Source organism: Hippopotamus amphibius, chromosome 9, assembly GCF_030028045.1.
Source record: "Hippopotamus amphibius kiboko isolate mHipAmp2 chromosome 9, mHipAmp2.hap2, whole genome shotgun sequence".
NCBI lineage: Eukaryota > Metazoa > Chordata > Mammalia > Artiodactyla > Hippopotamidae > Hippopotamus > Hippopotamus amphibius.
Genome location: NC_080194.1, coordinates 88,440,574 through 88,464,524, shown reverse-complemented (window position 1 = coordinate 88,464,524; position 23,951 = coordinate 88,440,574). Strand labels below are relative to the sequence as shown.

At 49.9% G+C, this 23,951-nt stretch overlaps 1 protein-coding gene across 3 annotated transcripts in view; it reads left to right on the top strand.

Moving 5' to 3' along the window:
- Positions 1-450: 450 nt before the first annotated feature.
- SORL1 (sortilin related receptor 1) overlaps positions 451-23,951 on the top strand; it is a 162,717-nt gene continuing 139,216 nt past the window's right edge. The window contains exons 1-2 of one of the 3 annotated variants that reach the window (XM_057748987.1): positions 451-512; positions 19,108-19,224. In XM_057748987.1, the coding sequence (XP_057604970.1) occupies positions 453-512; positions 19,108-19,224 (177 nt within the window). In that variant the 5' untranslated portion in view covers positions 451-452. Of the gene's footprint in view, positions 513-1,164; positions 1,577-6,903; positions 6,995-19,107; positions 19,225-23,951 lie in introns of those variants that run through there. The other 2 variants (XM_057748986.1, XM_057748988.1) reach the window with 2 other exon arrangements.

Here is a 23,951-nt window from a genome sequence, read left to right as displayed (position 1 = left end):
GGTTGTAAGCAGGGGTGGTGCTAGGTAGGGAAAGAGGATCTGCTAAGCTAACTGGAGAGTACTAGAGGGCAGGGGTAGAATGAAGAGCGTTTTGGAGGCACTGAAATGACCATCCCCTCCTCCCTCTAAAACAAGGGCTTGCGTGCAACTCTAGAAGTAGTCTCTCCTTCAGCTTCCCCTGTCTTATCAAAAACCAGGGTCTGAGTCCAGAGCACAGTGAAACATAAAATGAAACAGAGGACAGGCTTTGGTTGCTCCCACAAACCTGCAGAAAAATAGTGACCTTGGGTTTTCCTCTGCAGTTCCAACTGCAGTTTTATCTCCTTGTGGTTCAAAGAAGGTCTGGATCTTCCAGCTGCATGTAGGGTTAATTTAAAGTGCGTCCTCCCCATTCTTTGGGTGTCTGCTCCTCCTGCCCCCAGTGGCAAGCTTTACTCCCTTGGGAAGAGGACATGCAGCAGGGTTGGCTGTGGGCTGAAGGGACTGGTGTGTGTGCCCGTTCTGGGGCTGAGGTAGGGTGGCTCAGCGTTCGGTCACCCAGGAGGGGGTCACAAGTAAGCCAGTGTGCTGGGGCCATGTGTCCCGCACAGGTATTCTCTGTGCAAAGAACCATTGCGTAACTAACTGTGATTCCTGAGGTGTGGCGAGTCCCTTGTCAGACGTGCCCTTGCTTTTACTGCCTCTGTGCCGGGTGCATATTTACTGCGTTCCGGGCAGGGGCAGCTTAGCTCGATCAAGGGTAGTTTTGGTGCCCAGAGTGATTAAAACTGTGTGAGCTGCACCACGGGGGCGGGTTCATCTGGACGCTAAGGTGCCCGTCGCGGTCTCGGAGCTAGTTTTCTCTGGCCCTCCGCGCTCCCCCGGAGGCGGGGATGCGCCAGGGGGGCGGGCGAGGTGGTCGTGTGGCGGGACCGGGGGCCGTGCAGGCGGGAAAGGAGACTGGCCGCGGCTGAGGACGACCTCGACGCGACGCGGCAGAGGAGGCCAGAACTCCAGGGAGGCCGGGCGAGCCCCACGCGACTCCCGACTGCCGCAGGGCGCACGGGCGGCGAGGAGCGCCCGCTGCCTTGACTTCCCCATCCCCGCGCGGGGGAGGGGCCGCGGCGGCGAGCCTCCCACGTGACGGCGCCGCGCCGCGCCGAGCCGAGCGGGACCCGGCGGCGGCGGCGGCGGCGGGCGCAGCGGGGCGGCCTGGAGCCCCGGGAGCGGCGCGCGCGGCCCCGGCCCGGCCGGCGTCCCGGCCTCGCGCTGCACATTCTCTCCTGGCGGCGGCGCCACCTGCGGTCGCGTTCGCCCGAACATGGCGACACGGAGCAGCAGGAGGGAGTCGCGACTCCCCTTCCTCTTCACCCTGATCGCGCTGCTGCCGCCCGGGGCGGTCGGCCAGGTCTGGCCGCAGACGCTGCCCGGCGGCCGCGCGCCCGGGCCCCAGGACCGGGGCTTCCTCGTGGTGCGGGGCGACCAGCTCGAGCTGCGGCGGGGGGCGCGCGAGGGGCCCCGGGGGGCGGACGAGAAGCCGCTCCGGAGGAGACGGAGCGCTGCCCTGCAGCCCGAGCCCATCCAGGTGTACGCACAGGTGAGCGCCCGGCCCCCGCCTTCCCCCGGCTCTCTCCTCTCGCCGTGCCGCCTCACCCCCGCGTGCACCCCTGGCTGTCGTCTCCCAGGTGCAGGCGCCGCTGGGGACTTCCCGGCTGGCGTTTGTTTTCTCCCCCTCCTCACATAGGAGGACAGCCGTCAGCACTGGAATCGTCTTGATCTTTCCTTCTTCCTGTCGATTTTAGCAAACGGATGCCAGGGCACTCGCGGGGCGCACTGCCCGTTTCCCCGGGCTGTGTGCTCGCCGGTGGAGTTTCCGGCAGGTATCGGAGGGGCGCAGCTTCATGTTACGTGTGGATAAAAAACGGGCTTTCTTTCCTGTATCATCAGTTGGCAGCGGAGGCGAGCACTCTGCAGATGCAGTACATTTACCCAGAACAGTCAGGAGAGGGGGTTTCCACACTAACCGTTTTTAACCACAATTAAGGTGGGCAAACCTGGAAGCTTGACTCTCTGGGTATAGTCAAAGCCAAGAGAGGGTGTGTGTGTGTGTGTGTGTGTGTGTGTAAGGGTTGAATTGTTTTTTTTGGGGGGGTGGGGTGAGGTACTATCTCCATTACACACCCCCCCCTTCAAAATATTTATTTTGGACAGGAATATCCCCCATGACACTTGGGGATTTGAAAGACTGCAGGAATTTGGTGGGCATTATTATTCACTAAGTGATTTATTTCTATCCAGGCATTGGGTTTATTAGATCATAAGGAACATGAATTTCACTTTTATGGCCGGACTTAGTGCTGGCAATTGCAGACCGACTTTGTGGGTTAGTATCAGCATCGGCAAAATTAATTTGTCCATGTTACTGCCTGATGAGACTGGCAGTCCTGTGGTTGAGATTGACATCAGCAAAACTGGAAGGTCGGTAGGGGAGAAAAAGTGGAACAGTGAAGGTGGTCAATTATATGATTTCTAGAGTCAAAATGTTCCCGTCAAAGTAGAAATTAAAAGATTAGTCTGAATTCTGCATCTCTTCACTGATTTTCCTGTAGCCATTTCTTCAGGAAATATACAGAGTTAAATGTTCAACCCGTGGAGCCAGGAAGAAGGTTATAAACCATCTCCCTCATTGTGTCATCTTGTTGATGAAGCCACCAGGGCTGGGAAAGGTGAAGTGACTAGCCCAAGGTCACGTAGGGCAGGATTGCCTGCTCTTTAGTTTTTGTCTGCATTGTCACAGGGCCCTTTGAGTAGTCAAATAGTCGCCCTCACTTTATACAGTGCTTCTTCAACAACTTCTTTCTAAAGTGAAATGTATTGGTAAGAAAGGGGTTAGGGATGGAGGGGAGGGGATGGGAGTGTTTGACCTCCATCCACCATCGGCTCCTGGGCAGGAGCATGTGCCAGTGGGTATGTAACTGCTGGCCGGCACGGGCTGCTGAAGCCTGTCTGTTTGGCTCCCTTGTGGGTCCAGGTCCTTGTTCCCCTCTCACCCCCATCTGAAACTTCTTTTTTGTATTGTTGAAAGAAGTCAGCAAGGTCCTTGCTCTCCACAGGGACGCCAGCATCCTGATGGAGGATGGGGGGAGGAAGAAAGAGAGGCTCCCTTGTTCGTTGAGTCTTCCTCGTCAGCCCAGCTCTGCTGTGGGCTTGAGTCAGCTTTCTGGGGGCTGGGAGCGGAGGACGATCCCTTCCGGAGCTTGGGTCCCTCACACCTATATAGTGTGGGCTGCAGGAAGAGCTTCCTGGTTGCAAAAATATGCATATGGGTGCCACTTCTTCCTTGGGTTTGGTTTGTGAAAGCTCCTGGGGATTTGGGGCAAGTTAAAGATGACCTGTGTTCTCCTTGGGAGTGACTAAAAAACACTTGGCTTTTATATTTCCGAGCCAGCCAGATTGAGTTTGGTTCTGTGGAAGGATGGAGACCTAGCCCTCGGACTCATAATGAGGCATTCCTACCAAGGGTGAGGACCCAGAGAGTGTCTTTTCTTCTCTGAGGCCGTCTCCCTGTGCCATTGTTCTTGGTTGCCCTGAGGTTAATAAAAGTGGATTAACTCGAATCTGTAAGGATTTGAGTTAGGTAGAAGGAAGGACTTCCTGGTCCTGGGCTTTCTGTTACAAGCGCTGTCTGGTGCAGACCCTTCAGACTGCCAGTACAGGAATTGGTAACTGAAGGTGTTTGGTGTGTCCCATTTGGAGCTCCAGAGGGCCTCCCAGCTATTTGGAATGACCTTTCTAGCAAAGATGACCGTTTGCCTCTGTTTTCCCTGGGACAGACCTGGTTTCTAAGTTGTCTGTGTTGGTTATAAGTGCTGTGTTCACTCTCAGGAGTGTTAGGATGCAGGCTATAAATTAGATGGCTATTCCGCTTCTAGCCCCAAGCCATTCCCACTTTATACTCCTCCCACTCTCCCTGCCTCCCTTTAACTGTGAAACATAAGGAATTGCAATGTTTTTCCATAGTGTCACTTCAGTTCAGTGTGTTTCTGCATAGGCATAGGGTGCAGATGAGGGGGCGGGGAGAATTTTCATCTCTGGTCTCAGAAAACTTAGAATTTAAGGAGGGGATAAAGGAAATGCAAATATAACAAGCACGGAAATGTACCAGACAGGGACAAGGAAACGTGGACATAATGAACCGGCCATAACTCTTCAGTGGGGTGGGAATGGGTTGTTTGATATGGGAGGGCATGGGAGATGCAGTGATAAAGGGTCAGTGGGCTCAGACACTCTGCAGCTTCTTGCCCTCTGACCTTTGAGAGAGGTTAAGAGGATGCCTGGCAGCATAGATTAGGGCTGGAAGCAGAAGCTGCCTGATGGTAGAAGCCCCCGGGATGATGTTCAGGCCACCAGCTTCAAGGAGGAGAGCAGGAGGGCTTTTGTATCTGAGAAATAGCTCTGTGTTGGAGTCAGTGTCAATTCTTTTTCTTTGGCTGTGGTAACCTATGCAGTAAACTAGGCTTAGTTGTGTCCCTTCAGATCCAGGAAGGGGGATTCCAGAACTCTTGGCACACTGGATTTCTTCCTGATTGTATGTCAGCTTTGTGCCTCTCTGCCACCTGCTTTTTCCCCTGCCTCAAATAGTCTTCCCTGGTTTCTGCCTTTGCCTGCAAAGCCCCTATTCCACTTTTCAGCATCCACGGAATACCTCTTAGTATTCCCAGGCTCTGGTGGGAAGAGTTCTTTTGAGCTTGGTTACAGCACTGACTGCCTGGTGTTCTAATTGCTGTTTAACTGTTTCATCTCCCTATTTGCTCCTGGAGGGCATGGATCAAGTCTCTCCTCTGTGTCTCTGGCACTTGGGAGGCCCGTAATGAGTATTTGTAGACTGGCTGCCCACCTGGAAGGATAAAGTCCTGGAGGGTAGGAAGCACATCCAAGTTATAGAAAAGGTATTTATAAGGAGGTCTGTGGTGAGCCCACAAATGGAGAGTGGAAATAAGTTGGCTCAGGATGTGGGTCAGGGAGCCCTGATTTTCCTGTGCTATTCTGGGGTTTATTTTGAATGAAGAGCTGGGGTTCTATGGTACAGAATGCTCCCTTTTAGGGCTATCATGGTATTGCTAATGGTATTGTTTTGGGGAAAAATCCTTTGGAATGAAGCGCAAAGCCTAACAGGATTTACAGGTTTATTTTCCTTCCAATGAGCTCTCTCTTCATAATTCCTGCTTTTTAGAGGCCAGGGAGTATTCAGTGTCCTGATTTGAGACTGAAAATAAAGTGTCTGTTACAACACAAGGCCCTGAGACAAAGAGCCTCCTTTGGGGGTGGAAGACTGTGTAGCTTTAGATCTCTTTGGGGTAGATTCTTGTATGATACACTTGCTTGGGAAAGAATTGGCTGGTTGATTCTGAAGTTAGGATGTTTGACTTGTATGCTTCCAAAAGATGAGAAGGCAAAGCATTTGTGGTTTCAAGTTGGCTTCTTCTGTATAGGTGAAGGGTTCCTTGGTGTGTTGGGTTGGCTTGATAAGGGGTGTGACCTTGAAAGACTTCCTGGTCTCGCTTGGCGTCTCTTCTAGGGCACAGTTCTTGGCTCGGTCTTTGGCCACTGTTTAATAGCTTGCCTGTTTGGGGCATGGCAGGTGGAGGCTTTGAGAGGTGGAAGGAATGGGAGGAAGAGGGACAGGGAAGAGCAGTGAGAAGGTGGAAAACGAAAGGGATGAAATGGAAAGCCATCCAGTCTGTTTATTTGACCTTCAGTAGGTAATGTGTGTTTGCAAAACAATATTTGTACAAAAGAGTATGTAGTGAGAAGTAAATTTCTCTCCTTCACATGTCCCCATTCACCCATTGTCCCTTCCCAGTGGACACCCACGGTTATCAGTTTTTTGTATGTCCTTCCAAAAACGTTCTATGCGTATATAACATATATGGACATAAAATTTGAAACTTGAAATATCAGTGGCTTTCTGTTATCCATAGCCCCTGCTATCATGAATAATGACGTTAGCTCCAAAATATATTTATGGCATAATGACTGTTAATGGGAAGGGAGCTACCTGAAGTGTCACAGTATAAAATAGATTGTTACTTTTCTTCCAGGCCAGGATGGAAAATACCAGTCCACTTAGAGAGTTCCAGCTGGCCAGGGCCAGGAGGGTAGCATTATGTAGCCCTCTTGTCACTTGGAAAGGTGCTAGAGGACAGTTCCCTAGAGATGTAGAGCCCAGGTTTGTGAAAACATCAGAATATAGAGATCATGGATCTTGGCTTTAACTCATGTTCTTTTCGAGAATGTTTTCTTTAGATTTTGTAAAGTGGAGTTAATAGTATGTTTAATAACTTGCTTTGCGATCTGGGATCCAGGAGGCAGATTCTAACAGCAACGAACATCCCAAAGCAAAAGATGGATGTTGTAGGAACATTTTGTTGTTGCATTTTGGGTTGTTCCTCCTTAGAGATGACAGCCATCTTTGTAGTGTCGTTGTTTAATCTCAGGGCTAGGGCCAGGTAGAGCCAGCCTTGTACTGTCTGCTGGAATGGACAGACACATGCAAATCATCTAGAGAGCAGGTAACCCCAAAAATAACCTATTTGCCTTTGGTGTGTATTTATTTAGTCTTTTATTTTAAGCATCAGTTTACCTTCCTAATTAAATTTTGCTTAGGTGAATATTAAACTGAGTTTGCATTCTTTGAGCAGCTGATATGCAAAATGGCTGGCATACATGTGTTGGGGAAAGCCAGTTTGGAGTTTAGAATTTTCGGTAATCATTCAGATACAGATAATTTAAAATTGACCACGTAGAGATAGATATATTAGAACGGAGGTATTATAGTAACCTTTCCTAACCTTTTTTTTTTTTTTTAGGTTCAGGTGTGATGGCAAGTAAAGGAGATGCCTCCCTGCATTTTGGTTTGACTACTTAGGGATCAGTACTTCCGCAGAAGTGGTCTGGACTGCAGGGCTGAGGCATCCTCTTTGTCGAGCACAGAACCTTCCCGTGCATTCTCTAGGTATGCCAGAGTCCGTTGGCACATGGCATATTCAGTCCAGCCACGTAGATGTGAAAAATCAATTTCCCTCCGTTTAAAATGAGCCACAGTTAATTTCGACCTAATTTATTGGTTTATCGATCTGTGAACCTTGGGCCTTCAAAGAAGTGGCCTGGGCAGCCTTCTGGCATCCAAGTGGCTGATGATGCTATAAATCAGAAGGCGGGTGGGTTGCTGATCAAGATCAAGATTTGGGTTTCCTCCTATGTTATCGTGAGACCCTCAGTTTTTTATTGTAACATGAGGAATGCTTTGAGCATTTTGGGGTGGGTTCCATAAAAATAGGACTTCATAAGTCATGTGATTTTTGCAGACACGACCGCAACAGGGAATTAAAAATAATTACAAAACTCTGTTATCCACTGGGTAATAATAATGGTAACGTCCATGGTCATGTCACTGCTACTGGCCAGGAGCCGGAAGAGTTTATCTTCCTGGGCGTGTGTGAGGTCTTCTCCTCCACAGATCTTCCTGCCATGTTGGAAATATTCTGTATTTGTGCTGGCCAAGGGGTCCACTAGCCATCTGTGGCAGTTGAGCGCTTGAAATGTGGCTGGTATGACTGAAGAATTGAATTTATTTTCCTTTCATTGAATTCTCTTTTTAAAAATTAATTTATTGGTTGTGTTGGGTCTTTGTTGCTGCACATGGGCTTTCTCTAGTTGCAGCGAGCGGGGGCTACTCTTCATTGTGGTGCACGGGCTCCTCATTGCAGAGGATTCTCTTGTTGCGGAGCATGGGCTCCAGTAGTTGTGGCACACAGGCTCAATAGTTGTGGCTCACGGGCTCTAGAGCACAGGCGTAATAGTTGTGGCACATGGGCTTAGTTGCTCTGTGGCATGTGGAATCTTCCTGGAGCAGGGATTGAACCTGTGACCCCTGCATTAGCAGGCAGATTCTTAACCTCTGCACCACCTAGGAAGTCCCCTTTTATTGAATTCTTAATCAAGTTAAATATAAGTTTAAACGGCTACAGGTGACCCTTGGATGGCATAGCTTAGCTGGTTGCGTGAGGCTCCCTTTCCCAGTGGTGGCAACCTCTGCTTCACCCAGGGGAGAAGCTGTAGCCACAGCAAGACCTGTCTTTGTTTCCACCACCAACAGGGGACGGAAAGCGAGAGCTGAGGGCTGCTGCTGTCTGAACCTGAGGTTTTGGTGGCTGCTGGCTGCCAGGTTTGAGTGTCGGGAGACCCTGGCCTTTCTTTCTGGGTAGGAATGCATCGGGGGTGGGGGTGGGGGCATGGAGGGTGCCATGGGTGCCCTGTACATCTTAGCAGAGCCTCTGCACAGCTGCCTCCTCCCATCAGGGACCTGGGCGCTGAAGGCTGACCTGTGTGCCTTCACTTCTGATGTGGCTTTGCCCAGGCAGCCCACGTGGCAGGGGCGGTGTGCAGACCCTGCACGTCTGTTGAGCCGAGAAAGCTGTAAAAGACGGTGCCTTAATGTGGGGGCTGCCTCCCCACCTCTGCCCTCCGCTTCCCGGGCTCGCTTGGTTTTACCTCAGTGCAGCCAGGTCTGTCTTCCGTCCCTGCAGCCCTGCAGGCTGCCACGAAGACAGACAGTACGGGCGTGTGGTCTTCTTCCCGGCCTGGGACCCTCCCCTCCCGCCGGCCCTCTAACCCTGCACGCTGCTGCAGGCACTTGCTCGGCTCGGAAATCGGGACCCTTCACCATGATTTATCTCCAATCCCCTGAATTAGATTAAAAACACCGCTAGGAATTCTCAGAAAGGCAGGCTGATGTGATTACACCCCAAATCAGAGCAGCAGACAAGGGCAATAAAAAGATGTACTTATATCATCCGTGTTTTGTGCCGTAGAGGGGTCAACCTGTGGTTTATAATCTCCCCCTCCCCCGCCTTTTTTTTTTTTTTTTTTTTTTAAATGAGGAAGGTAACCTAGATTGCAGCTTCTTTTTAGAAAAGAGACTAGCTGTTGAGCAGAAACCGTCTGCCCCCAGATAACTGGATCGAAGATGGGAAGAGGGCTGGGCTGATTCTTAAAGAAAATAAATGAGGATTTGAGCCAATGAGGGGGTCATGAATGGAGGTTTTTATGTGTTAGAAGGGACTGAGGTGAAATCCAGTCTACCTTGATGGGCGGGGGAGATGAATAGTGTCAGGGTGAAATTTTTCACTCTTAGGAAATCTCTGTGCCCAGAAGAAATTGGGAGAAGCTGGGATAATCTGATGGAACTTGGAGGGCCGGGGTTAAAAATAACCCTGGTAGTAAGGCCAGTTTAGGGACTGTCTCTGGGGAGCCTCCCGTGGGTGCTGTGATGAGCCTTATATGGGGGAGGGGCCCAGATAGTAAAGGACCCTGTTTCTCTGTAGCCCAGAGGACACAGGCAAGACATTTCCATGTGGGTCTAGCCCAGGAGCCTGGGGAGGAGCCTGCCCGAGGGTCCCAGTAGAGGAAGCTGCCGATGGCAGGGAGTGGGAAGTAGGGACAGCAGACAGAGGTGGGTGAGGGGCCTGTGAGGCTGGGGGAGGGTTGGAAGAGAGTTGAAATGTTTTAAACCTGTGCTCAATTAGTCGAGTAACATGATACTGTGTACCTATAACTTACCTCATCTGTATATATTTAGTTCCCCGAAGTTCTCTCACTGCCTAGTTCTTAAAAAAAAAATCCTGCAGTTAACGGTGCCTGTGGTTTGTTGGGTTTGGTGAGGTGTGCTGCTGCTGGAGGTGATGTGGGGGTTCCCACAGAAACAAGGCCCTGGACCTGGAGAGGGGAATAATTCAGGAGTGGATGTGCAGAGCTGGATGGAGAAAGGCTGTTGTCACAGGGGTGGGGAGTTAAGCTGGTGGGGGGCGTGCCTGAGGGGCTTCTGCCTGCCCTCTTGGTTGCAGAGGCATCTCACAGGACTGAGAGGTCAGCCTTGCTGTTGACTTTAAACCAGTGGTAAGGTGATGTCTTAAGGTGTTTGATTCTGGGATGTAATGTAAATGCTTTCTCCTTGGGGTGAGGAAAGCGCTAGAAATCAGTGCCACCTCTGTGCTGGTTTCCTGGAGCTTTAGGAACTGGAGCTTGGGTTTCCCCAGGTTTTGGATCCCGGGTGTGGAGTGAGGGGAAGGCTGCTTACGTGCAGGGCTTGGCCAAGACTGGCTTCTGAACTTGGCCCAGGTGTGCGGCGTTTCATCACTTGTATGTATGTCATTGCTTCCTCCTCTAGGCCTCACAGTTCCAATCCTGGTGAAGCTCACGGTAGTTTTTTATGTGCTGCCCTTTTGTGAAGAATGGTTTATTTTGGTATAAAGGCCACACCAGTAACAAGAGGAAATAATATGTTTTAGCATTTTGAAGTTTATGAAATATATTAAGATCTTGATTCTTTTTTTAAAAAAATTATTTTATTTTTAGGCTGCGTTGGGTCTTCATTGCTGCGTGAGGGCTTTCTCAAGTTGTGGCAAGCTAGGGCTACTCTTCGTTGTGGTGTGCAGGCTCCTCATTGCAGTGGCTTCACTTGTTGCCAAGCACAGGCTCTAGGCACATGGACTTCAGTAGTTGTGGCACATGGGCTCAATAGTTGTGCTCGTGAGCTCTAGAGCACAGTCTCAGTAGTGGTGGCGCACGGGCTTAGTAGCTCTGTGGCATGTGGGATCTTCCTGGACCAGGGCTCAAACCCATGTCCCCTGCCTTGGCAGATGGATTCTTAACCACTGCGCCACCAGGGAAGCCCCTCTTGTTTGATTCTTAATAGCAGTCCTGTAAAATTGGGAAGGTAAGCCTTTTTTTTTTTTTTGCAATTTGAAAGAAAGTCTTTATTTCTTTTCTAGGGAGGACTAGTAGCCAGGATCACTATTAAAGACTAAATCTTAATAAAGGCATCCACACATTAAAAAAAAAACCCAGCACATATTTTTATTCTGTAATAATTTTGTCTTTTCCCTTTTTGACACCCCTAAGAAATCTAGTTTGCCAAAGAATAACTTTCTCCCTGCAGAACTTCTCTCAACACAGTGAGTTTTCCCTCCTTTAGTAATAGAGCTAAAGTATCTCCGGGGCACCTTCTGTGGTCAGGCTGGAGGGCAGCTGGGATGTCGCTGCCCTTCTGGTCGGCAGGACCGTGAATTGTGTGGTTGTTGCTCGTAGGGTGGTGGTGGTTCGAGTAGAACTTTCCACCGGCTCTGTGGTGTCACACATCTTTAGGTAAGCCCTGTTATTATTTCACTTTTCACAGATGAGTATCTTGAGGCTCCGAAAGGCAAAGGGACATCCCCCAAGTTGTGCAGCTGGTCAGTCGTAGGGGCCAAGATTCAAACCCAAGCTTCTGACATTTCAGATTTATGGTGGCACCTTTGCCTCTTGTAAATATTCCAGGGAAAGCCTTGCTTTTACCCAGGGGTCTGGTGGCTGTTATCTCTGTTGTTCCCCCTTCAAAACATAGAATCTCATATAATTCGACCTTTTCCTTGACTCTCCTGACTACACCAGTTTTCTTTCTTTCCTTTTTTTTAATAAATTTATTTTTATTTATTTTGGCTATGTTGGGGCTTCACTGCTGTGCGTGGGCTTTCTCTGTTTGTGGCTAGCAGGGGCTACGCTTCGTTTTGGTGCACTGGCTTCTCCTTGTGGTATCTTCTCTTGTCATGGAGCGTGGGCTCTAGGCATGAGGGCTTCAGTAGTTGTGGCACATAGGCTCAGTAGTTGTGGCTCTCGGGCTCTAGAGCACAGGCTCAGTAGTTGTGGCACACAGGCTTAGTTGCTCTGCAGCATATGGGATCTTCCTGGACCAGGGCTTGAACCTGTGTCCCCTGCATTGGCAGGCACATTCTTAACCACTGTGCCACGAGGGAAGCCCCTACACTAGTTTTCTTTTAACTTTTCAAATCTATCAAGTCCCGGTTCGTTCCCTGTTCCTGGCTTTCGCTCTGTTCTTCCTCTGGATCTCTCTTTTCTGTTCTCCATCTCCTTTGCCCTCTTCATCATTATGGTACCCACTGGAGGTCTTGTCTTCAGTGCAGCTCGGTACTTAGTTATGTCCCCCCCAACCCATTTAACAACTGCTAGTATTATTCATGGAATTAATTGTTTAATGTTTGTGTCCCCTACTGATTTAAGAGTCAGGAGGCAGGACCTAGAAGTCTGATGTTTTCCTAACACCTAGTATGGCATGTGGTTTGTAGTAGGTGCTCAATGAATATTTCCTGAATGAATGAGGTGGGGGGCTGTTTATGGTGGAGCTGCAGAACCAAAGCGGAGGGTCAGGGAAAGTGGATGCTCTGGAAGCATCCTAAAGAGGTGAATCCTGATTCAAGGCTAGCCCTGGCTCAGGGTGCCCAGCAGCCAGTAAACACCGGTGAGGAGCCTGCTGTGCTCTCGGTGCTATGCGCCCTGCTCTGGGGCCCTGAGTTTTAAGGCGGATGGAAACCCCACCTCTAGATCTTTCTTTGGGTTTAACCCCATCTACAGGGTGTGGAAGATGGTTTAGATGTTCCCTGAGGTTCCTTCTGGCTCTGATATTTTCGTCTTTTCCTTACTTGCCAACTGGTGAATTAAGGGGTGCTTGTTTTCATGACAAAGAGATTTCTCACAGATTCTTTTTTATAGGGAGCCCTACCAGAACAGCAGAGCAGACTATTTGTTAAATGACAAAGTAGGCTTTAGAAGGAGGGAGTGGCAAATAAGAGGTCAATGGTGGGTGGATTCTACTTGCCAAAGATCAATAAGAAATAAAGTCTCTCTGAGCTGATTTCGTAAGGCAGGAAAGGCATATAAATAAATCTAAAGACAGCTCATGACTCTAGTGAGGGAGATTATAGTGAACTGCTAACTTTTTTAGTCTGAGGTCATTCTCCTTTTGTTTCCGCCTCTGTGAAATGGGCAGCCTGCGTTGATCAACGAAGTAGTTAACGAGTTCTGGGTGAAGCATCGCATCATTGTTGAGAAAAGTCAAAGGAGTGAGCAGAGAGGCCAGGACAGGGCCTCTCTGCAGGGAGCTCTTGAACTAGATCTCGGCTCTCCTTCAGAGGTGGAGAGTCCAGGGAGGAGAATGAGCTTACTAAATACAGTGGGAACACAGTCTCAAAAGGGGACACGGAGGGGCAATTTGCATAACCAGCATTTAGGTCGCACAAACGGATGGTCTGGGAAACCTTGTTATTCTTGGACCTTGGGCATCTGTCTTTGGTTTCCTCAGGCCCGTCCTGTAGTTCCGAGGAGTTAGCAGCTGCCTGTTTCCTCACAGTTGAAGGACAGGATATTTGTTTTATACTTCACTGTAGAATTTTAAAAATGCTTCTTTGTATTTCACTGCTAGTGAGACAGGAATGAACCAGACTGCCTCATTTGTCCTCCTCGTCCTGTGTTCTGGAATGAAGCTGTGTAGGAGTGGTGAGGGCTATAGGCTGTGGGCGTCTAGGATGTCCTGATCTTCGGGTTTCACCAGTTTGGAAGACGTAACAGCAGAAGCAATGAATGGAGGTGGCATGAGACCCGTTCCATTAAGGGCCCCCGTTCTTCTGAATAAGACTCAATCACTATACAGACTTTGGTGGGTTTTATTGTCAATTTTTTATTCCTGGTCAGACTTGTCACTCTGATTTCCCCCAGCAGTGCTCTGTGTGCTCTTGACAGGTGAGAAGTAAGTAAAGAGTCCCAAAGGGTAGCTAGTCCCCAGTGAGCTTTGGTGTATAAGTGATCACTACTTTCACACAACAAGCATTTTATTTGTCCTCCTATTTATAACAACCCAGAGCTTGGGGCTTGGGTGTCAGCAGGTTCTTCCCCCTCTCTGAATAACGAGACAAGACACTTTACCTCTTTGGAATGCCGGGGCCTGCCGAGAGACTGAGACAACTGTCTGTGGGATGACGGGGACCCAGGTGATGACTGTTATGAGCTTGGAAGTGGACACTGGCCCTGAGCTTGTGGCCATTTCTTCAGCCAGGGACCAGGGCCCAGGCCTGCAGGGATGCTGTGGCTTTGCAGATGCCGCTGACAGCATTTTGAAGGATTGCTTTGGCTGGAGACCCACTCCTTAGCCTGCCTCCTCCATGACTCACTCGAGCTGCATATTTTGGTAGCATGAAGGATTGAGATGAGAGGAAAGAAGTGTTTCCTCAGAGCAGGAGCTCCTAGGTATTGGATCAGCACTTGAGAAGTATAATGTTCTTTGCAGGTCACAGACAGAGACTTTTAAAAAAATTGAGATGAAATTCATATAACGTGAAATTAACCATTTTACAGGGAACAGTTCAATTCAGTGGCATTTATACATTCACAGTGTCGTGCAGCCACCACCTCTATATAGTTCCAAACCATCTTCATCACTCCAGAATAAAACCTCTTCCAGTTCAACAGTTACTCCCTCCCCGTACCCTCCAGCCCCTGGTAACCAGCAGTCTGCTCTCTGTCTCTATGGATTTACCTGTTCTGAATATTTCATGTAAGTGGTATCGTGCAATATGTGACCTTTTGTGTCTGGCTTCTTTCACTTATAGTGTTTTTGAGGTTCATCCACGTTGTGGCATAGATTAGTAATCATAGGGTTTTAACAACTGCTCAAGATACCCAAAGACAACCCCCCACAAAAACAGTGAGTCTTCTAGCTGCTGTCATTTAAGCCCCAGGTTCCGCCAGGAGGAAGGGGATGAACTAGATTCATCATCCCTGAATAAGCTACGTTAGAGACACCGGGGGTGTGTCTTTTAAAAATACCGATTCCTGAGCTCCAGTCAAATGGTTCTGAATCAGTAGGACTAGGGTGGGGCCTCTCTGGAGACTCTGATTTTTAGCTGGGTTTGGGACCCCTGAAACAAGTGACCTCTGGGGGGCTATCTTAACTCTTAATGAGCCGCCTGTGACCTTAGCAGAGTCCTGAACCCCCGCACCCCAATGCCGCTTGTTGTTTGTGAGGCAGTTTCTCTGTGCAGAGACTGTTTGTCTGTGCAGAGACTTGTATGGCATGTGATTTTCCCGTTTGCCTTCTGAGGGGGAGGCATTGGGCCCCCTCCCTGCTGCTTTTTGCAGCTCCAATTAATTGTGGCTCATTTATCAAGCTCCAGCTACACCCTGTGAGCTGGAGATGGGAGAGGGAAGGTTGTTCATGCCCCGGGGTTGTAGTTACAACGGACTGCACATCAAGGTTACGTTCTGGAAAAGCCACCCTCCCACCAGCTCTCACTTCCTCCCAGACTGGTGTCTTCTGGGTCTGGGTGCGCCCACCCCTCTCCATGTGATCTGTGGGACCCTTGGGAGCAAGGCTGATAGGAGTGATCTGGAAATCGGGATGCCTGCAGCGGCACCGATAAGGCTGGTGATGGGGGAGGCTCAGGGGGCTGAGGCCAGGAGGAAGTCCCTGGGGGGTGGAGAAGGACCCAGATGAACCAGAAACCACCCACAACGTGCGGGGATCCAGCATGGGCACCTGCAGGCGTTACGATCGCTGGGGGCTACTCTGCACCTCTGGTTGCCCAGTCCCTTTCCACGGAGGGCCTGCTTTGACGTCTTCCCTTTCCCCTGGCATGGGGACGGGGGGGATGGAGACCAAGGGGAGATGGAGAGGAGGAAAGGGAGGCCAGAGAGCATAATGATGTCTTTGCCTTAATAAACGTGACAGCCTGCCAGCCTGCCTGGTGCGTGGATTCCCGCAGCTGACTCTGCGCTTTGCTCCGGGGGGGATGGGCACCTGGGCTGCTGGGGATCAGCCGCAGCCAGGCGGGTGGCTCCCCAGGGAGTTACTCCCTGACCAGGAGGTGCCCATGTGGACATCCCCCCGAGGGAAGGAGCTGAGCTGTTTGTGGGAATCGCCTGGTGGCCCTCGGACACGCCGTTCCTTGCCTGGAATTTTTTTTTTTTCTCCCCACTGGGCTGCCCTTTTACAGTCCACTGTTAGGAATAAAAACGACATCTAATAAAATCTTTCTTTCTTTGTTTTTTTTAAAGGTGTTTCACCGAGCTCGCCTTCTTGGCTTCCTTTGTAAAAAAGCCCTTGGATGTCTCGATGCCTCCTTTGTGCCGCTCTCACCCCTTCACCTCTCCTCGGATTGGTTGAGGGGGCCCCATAAATCTCATGTCCTCTGAGTAGAAAGACTTTGCAAGTTGTGTTCAGACCTCGTTCCTGCTCTGATCACTGTAGGCTTTGTAACCTGTTCTGAACATTATTTGATTGTGAACCTGCCTGAGCGGCTGTTTTGAGGTTGCCCGAGTGCAACATTGCTGGGCTTTTAAAATCTTAGACTTAGTGATTCTTAGAGGTTCCAAATCCTTTATTGTATTGACGTTTGCGTAAATCCTCAGTTTATTCCCCTCTGGTCCTAAAGGTGAGGATGTTTTGAAGGCAGAAGGCCGTTAGCCTGAATTCCCAGGGCACCTGTGCCTGGTGGGCTTCTGATCCAGAGGCGAGGACTGGCAGGAGAGGGCGTGGGGTGGGGGGGTGGGAGCTGGAGGGAGGCGTCCACAGCTGGTGGAGATTCCCTTCGCTGCTTTCCTCCTGAGCATTCTGGGCTAAATAATTTACTTACTTCTATTTTTTTTAAATTAGTTAACTTATTGGCTTTGTTGGGTCTTCATGCTACACACAGGCTTTCTCTAGTTGTGGCGAGTGGGGGCTACTCTTTGTTGTGGTGCTCGGGCTCCTCATTGCGGTGGCTTCTCTTGTTGCAGAGCACGGGCTCTAGGCGCATGGGCTTCAGTAGTGGTGGCTTGTGGGCTCTAGAGCACAGGCTCAGTACTTGTGGCGCATGGGCTTAGTTGCTCTACGACATGTGGGATCTTCCCGGACCAGGGATCGAACCCGTGGCCCCTGCATTAGCAGGCGGATTCTTAACCACTGTGCCACCTAGGAAGCCCCACTTTGTTTCTATTTTTTATTTGCATGTCTCTGTCGAGGCTTGCCTGGACTTCTCTGGGAATGAGAAGGAACATTTTGGAATGACATGTTTTCCTTAAAAAAAAAAAAAAATCCAGCGTCTTTTTCTTTAAAGAGGCCTCATTTCACCTATTTTCCCAAAGAGCTTGGGTCTTGGATCCGATCAGGTGCAGGTGCTTGAGGCCCAGAGCAATGTAGTTAAGGGTTAGCTCTTTTGTTATTCTGTTGGCCTAGTTGGTGGCACAGGTGTTTCCCTTCTCCCTTGGGACATCTGAGAGCCCTTCAAGGAGTGGACGGGATGAGGAAGGGAAAGGAGAAAGCAGCTGTGGGGAGGGGCGGGGAGGGGAGGGTTTTCTGCTCAGAAGGTCCATCCGCTCCCGCTCCCCGAGCTGTGCTTTGCATCAGTCTGTGCTTTGCATCAGTCTGTGCTTTGCATCCGTCTGGGAGGGGCGGGGGGGGAGGTGTGCAGGTGGACTTTGCAGAGGCTCCTCGGAGTCCAGAAGCTCCGTTTCCTTCTCCTTGTGCTGAGACAAGGCGAGGTTGAAGGGGCCGGTGGAATAGGCTTCTCCCAGGTGTTGCGTGTGCTCTGGATTTTTTTGGGGTGGGGGGGAGGAGTTTGGTTCTGAACGTTCACATCAGCTCTCAGAATTTTTGTGAGTATGGTCATCAGTTGGCTCTTCCCACACAGAGGGGGTGAAACGGATGCCTCAGGTGTGCCAAGATGCCAGCCTTTGAACTGTTGTCCATCAGTGACGGGTGAAATAGGAAAAATATAAGGAACGGAGTTAGCTCTTCATAAAGCGAAACCTCTCAGAAAGAACTATTCTTGATTCTGAGAGTCTATCTTTCCTTAATTTTCCGGGTTAAAACGTTCTTTCTTTGAAAAATGATGATGATTCTAGATGGTGGTTGTGTTGCTTTAGGAGGGGTCGGCTACGGAACAGGTGAATCCAGGAGCTCAGTGGTGTGAGTGCATCTCCCAATTATGAGAAGTTCAAAACGGGTGGAGGGCCTTCTCCCCGGGGACGCGGGCTCCTTCTCTCCTGCGGCCCTTGCTCTCCTCTGGGACGCCGGGGTCCTAAATGCAGCCTGAGGGCAGGGAAGGAAGACAAGGTGGTGCGGGGGCCACAGCCCATCGTAAGATTTGGGCAGCAGTCAGCTGTGTCCTCAGGAAGCCGGGGACAGAGATCCAGAGAACAGGCAGCCCGATACAGTGGCTGTTTTTGTTACTGCCTTTACCTGGCCCAGTAGAGGTGGCTGACCAATCCTCCTTCGGCCTGCCTGATGCATCTGCATTTTCCTGGTTTACAAAACCCAGAAGCCTGGGAACTACTGTTTGCAGTACACCAGGGGTCATTTCTGGGGAGTCCTGGAAAATATTTCCTTACTTGGGATATTTCAAAACTAGCTGAAGAAAGCTGATGTTTTCATTTTGTTCCTCCTTGTTACACGCTAAGGATAAGCAGCGTCACCTGGAGGCCAGAGAGAACCAGTTTGAACGGAGGTTTGAAAGCGTGTGGTCTTTCTGGCTTGTGTCCCTTTTTTATTTTATTATTTACTTTCTAAATTTTTATTTATTTTGTCTATTTTTATTTTTTAAAGCTCTTTATTGGAATATAATTGCTTTACACTGTTGTGCCAGTTTCTGAGGTACACCAAAGTGAATCAGCTGTATTTATACATATATCCCCTCCCTCCTGCGACACCCTCCCACCTTCCCCATCTCAGCCCTCTAAGGCATCACCCATCATGGAGTTGATCTCCCCGTGCTGTGCAGCAGCTTCCCACTAGCTATCTACTTTACATTTGGTGGTGTATACATGTCAGTGCTGCTCTCTCACTTCGTCCCAGCTTCCCCTTCGAGTGTCCCTTTTTTAAATGAGGAAGATGCTTCAGTGTTTTGGTTTCAGATCTGACGAGTGCATGTCCCACGTATGGAGTAAGAATGAGAATAACCAGAGGTCGATTTCACAAAGGATAAGAATAAGTCAAGGAATTGGTTATGCCAGTGAGAGCCTGAGAAGAAGAGTTTTCGCAATCCAGTTAGTACTAAATAGTAGAGGACTAGTGTTTCTTCTTGGGGAACTTGAGTCTGGTAGAATCTGCAGAGCGGGAAGAACAGGCCACCTTGGCCCAGTGCTCCAAGTGTAAGCACCTTAGTTGTTTCTGCGTGACTGAGGGGAAGAGAGACTTGCTTTAGAGAGTTGGTGGCCGTCCCTCATCATGGGTCTCAATTCCTGTGTTGGTTTGATCTCTTTCAGGTTAGTCTGAATGATTCCCACAATCAGATGGTGGTGCACTGGGCCGGAGAGAAGAGCAACGTCATCGTGGCCTTGGCCCGGGACAGCCTGGCATTGGCGAGGCCCAAGAGCAGCGACGTAAGTATTGCTTTGTTCTGGGCATTCCTCTGTGCGTCCAGGACACCCTTTTCTCATCCATCGGGGTTGTCATGCCAGAAAAGACATTGGGTAATTGGGGAGTCTGGAAAAAAGCATATATCCCTTATTCGCTGAACACCGGGTGGTACAGTCAGTGTTGCAAAGAGACCCATGTGATGTGTGGTGACTTCTGGACAGTGCAAGGGTGTCGTCTGGATTGTTGCATCTGCTTAGCAGAATGCAGGTAGTGTGCTCCAGGGCAGAGGTGCCCAATGGAATCGGATTGGTCTTTCCCAAGTGCTGATTTCTTCTAATCCGTTGCAGTTGGTTGAGTCCTTGAATCTGATCCCTCGTACTCTTAATCCCACAGTTGGCTCTTTACGATGTTTAACAGTCTAGGTGCTTTGAAGACATTAGACCAAGGGTCACACACTCAAAGACCCGTGATGGAGGCCAGGTGGGTAAGGGCGGGCGAAGCTGCCTCCAAGTTTACAACACTCTTCACCGCCACAGGGAAGAAGGGTCGCTCCCATTTTTCTTGAAGTATGTGGCCCTCTGGGACTTTTCCCCACTTTTGATAGAGATGCAGGTTCAAGAAACATTGACCTGTATCTTGATGGATACCTGCATGGTGATGGATGCCTGGTCTCGGTGTACAAGAGACCAGGAAGTGGAGGGACTTTGAGCTTCTGGGCTGTCACCGGCTCTCAAGTCTGGTTGCCATGCAGGGCCCAGTGCTGCTGGATCTGATTTTTCGAGAGAAGCTCAGAGGTGGGGATTTTTATGTGAAGACTGCTGAGTCTTACAAGTTGGCAGCTGACGTATAGTTTTTACAAACCCTGTGTGGGCCAAGTAAAACACCTTGGGTCCCAAGTCTGTGGCCCCTGCTGCAGACCTCCCCTTGTGGGCAAGAGGAGCAGCCCCTGCCTCGGGTCAGGGTGTGACGTGGTGACAGGGTGAGGCTGTGGACAGAAAACCACACTGTGGAGCTTCGGTCACTGCACTCTGGCCAGAGGAAAGCCCCTGATGACTATGCTAGCACTGTCCTGTCAGCTTAGAGGACAAGCTTGTAATTCTTGAGCCCAGATTTGGTGTCTGTGAGGCCCTCGCTTTGTATCCAGCATCTGGGTTGGATGTGCTCTGAGGTAGGGGACCAGAGGGTGCCCCGGGGGCTGTTTTTTAGTGGGCTGAATGTGGGCAGCCACAGATGGGGAGGGCAGACAAAAGGCTGGCCATCATGATATGTCACTTAGCCCGGGTGGGTGTCGAGCAGTGGTGGTGGGAAACCACTGCAGCTGACAGCCAGTCTGGGTGCAGTGACCTGGTGCAGGGTGAGGCTTGTTGGGGGCCGTGACGTTGGTCCAGTTATAAATGCAGTCAGGGTTGGCAAGCACAGAGGGCAGCATATCGACGACTGTTGGCCTGTGAGAGTCCGTAAGCCCCTGTCTTCAGCATTGTCCTTGTCTGGAGGCATCCCTTTTGAGCACGGGAGACAGATGTCTGCCCTACTGTGTTGAGAAATCCTCCTTAGGGCTTTTATGTATTTTGAAAATTCTTTGTCCAGATGGTATTTTTGGCGAGATAGATGAAGACCTATCTTTCTACTGTTTTGCTGGACAAACAGGAGCCCAGAGGCGTTCAGTGATCTGCATGGGGTCACTCAGCATGTCTGTGGGAGGGTTGGAGCTAAGACCCCACCATGTACTCGGAGCGTGAGGGCATAGTGTTGCCAGGGTGACCAACACTGGTTTTAGCACTGAGAGTCCTACATCCTGGGACCCTCCTCAGTCTTGGACGAACCAGGAAGGTTGGTCACCCTCCGTATATTGCCAATCTATCCAAACCTGATTCTCACTTGGCCTAAATATCTGGATGATTCTTACTGAGGACCCATTGAAACTATTCTGGAATGAAATATACGCTGAGATTAAGTGGGAAGGAAGCTTCATGCTTGGAGATAATAAATGGGAATGGCAGTGATTTCCCTCATCAACATACAAGCTGCATTAAAGAACTGGCAGGTGAAACTGAGATGTTCTGATGTGAAAAGTTAACACAAGGACTTCCCTGGTGGCGCAGTGGTTAAGAATCCACCTGCCGATGCAGGGGACACGGGTTCGACCCCTGGGTGGGGAAGATCCCACGTGCCTTGGAGCAACTAAGCCTATGCGCCACCGCTCCTGAGCCCATGTGCTGCAACTACTGATGCCTGTGCACTTAGAGCCTGTGCTCTGCAACAAGAGAAGCTACCGCACTGAGAAGCCCAGGCACTGCAACGAAGGGTAGCCCCCGCTCGCCACAACTAGAGAAAGCCTGCGTGCAGCAATGAAGACCCAGTGCAGCCAAAAATAAAATAAATTTATAAAAAAAAAGTTAATGCAAAAATAAATTCTGACTCAGAGGCAGGAGTAGGTGTTGCTGGAGTAGTAACCATCTAAATTTTCTTTAAAGACTGGAAGCATGGTTCACAGGGCCCCGTTAGCAGTCCAGGAGGAAAAGAACCTACACAAATAAGGAACGTGTGAGTGCTGGAGAATGGCCAACGCATGCGTATTCTGTATATAAAAAAGGGATGGATCTGGAAGCTGGGATCCTGGAAAATTCACTCTTAAACAGAAAATAAAAAGAGTATCCTGATGAACTTGTAGCCAGTGTGAGTCCATGAAGCGTGGCCCCTGCAGGACCTGTCTTTTTCTGTGATAAGTCTGTAGATGAAAGGAAACCTTAGGTGTCGTTTATTGGAACGTCCTGCCTCTTCATTTCTGCACCCTCCTGACGTATTTTACCAAGTACTCAGTTGCCACATAATTGATCAAAGAGCTTTTCAGAGATAGTGTCTACCAGTAGATCAGAATCAACCAGGAGAGGCATTGAGAATGGTAGGACCCACTGCCCTTGTACCCAGAGTGGTGTGACAGTGCAGTTGGTGTCCCTGGGGGTTGGTGGGGGAGCAGGACCTGCACTTGCCGGCAGCGCTGAACTTGGCAGCCTGTGGGAGCCGGTGTCTCACTGAGCCCCGGCTCGGAGAGCAGAAGGCGTGGGTTTGGATCCTGGTTCTACCATTCGTTAGCAGTCTGACCTTGGCTTCCGACCAAGTCCTTCGCTTCCCCTTGATTTTCTCACCCATCAGTGAGATAGGCTTTATGAAATCTTGTTCCCCAAAGGGTGGCCTGTGGACTGGCAGCGTGGGGGTTTTCTGGGAGGCAGTTAGAAGTGCTGAATCTCCGATCTCACCCCACGCTTCCTGTATCTGAGCCTGCATTTTGACCTGTGTCCTGCTGGGTGTTTGTCGGCATGTGAGAAGCACGGGTGTGAAGTACTTAGAACGGCACCAGACCTGGAAATGTTTTCTGGACATCTTAACCCCTTCCCCCTCCCCTTCCCCTCTCCTCCTCCTCCTTATTATTATATGGTTTTGAAGTACAGGGGAAATAATTTGAAAGCACTCACTTCTAAGGACTGTCTTTATAGGTAAGACTGATCAAACTGGCAACTTTTGTCAGTTTAGAAACTGAGTATTGAATTGAGAGAAGCAAACTATTATATGTACAGTAAATAAGCCACAAGGATATGTTGTACAGCAGAGGGAAATATAGCCCTTATTTTGTAATAACTTTACATGGAATATAATTTATAAAAATATTGAATCGCTATGTTGCCCACCTGAAACTAATATATATATAGTATTGTAGGTCCACGATACTTCAGATGAAATAGAAGAAACTCTTCCCCTCTTTATTTGGTTCTTTAGGGAGTAGTGTCTTGTCGAGACTGAAGAGGGCTAATTAGTGCAGAAACCTGTGTCTGGCTGCAGAGCAGAAGTGCAAGATGAGTGAGTCCGGGGTGTTTGCCCCAGTTCACCTGGAGCTCATGGTGGCCAGGGATCGCAGTAGCGTCCTGAGGCTGCCACGAGAAGAGACACCCTGACCCAGCATGTGCCGACGGGGCTGCTCTGTGGAGGCCACGAGGCCATCAGCCCACCTGGCCCCATCTGAACACTGGCAGAGGCCCTTCTAGGGCTCTTCACCGTGGAGGAAGGTGGATAGCTGTGCACAGCCCTGAGCTTGCCTTTGCCCTATTGATTTGTTGATCAAATAGGGATAAGAATTGTGAGGATAGGATCAAAACACGCTGTTGGGATTGTTCAGCCTGGAGAAAGGAAGGAAGGCTGATGAGCAGTCTGAGGGTCTCAGGCATAACATGAGCCCTCACATACCCACTCCTAACTTCTGTTTAGGATAAGCCCGAAAGGGGTGGGGTTTGCTCACAGACAGAAATGTTCACTGGGAGCTTTTTGGTCTTGAGGGTGGTTGTACCTCCACCCCCAGTGGGAGGTGCAGAGGTGTGGCGGGGAGTCTGGGGAAGGCCCTGTGCTTCGTTCAAGGTGATGTTTTCTCCCTCTGTCCAGTGTGTTCCTTCCATTGCCTGGGCTGTAGCTTTGGCGCTGACCTTCCTCTCTAGCAGAGACACGTAAGCACACAGAGGAGAATGTGCACCCAGAACGTTAACTCACGAGAGTGGAAAGTCAGCTGCACTTGGGCATGGAGGTACCCGTCCTAGTTGTCACTTCCTAGCACCATGACCTTGGGCTCGTTCATCTCTGAGTCATAGTTTTTGTTGCCTCTTACATGAAAACAGTTGTTCACTGAGTCACTCACGGATCCATTCATTTCACTCTCTTTTATTCACTTAGGGAACACATGCGTTTACTCACGCTGTGGTTTAAA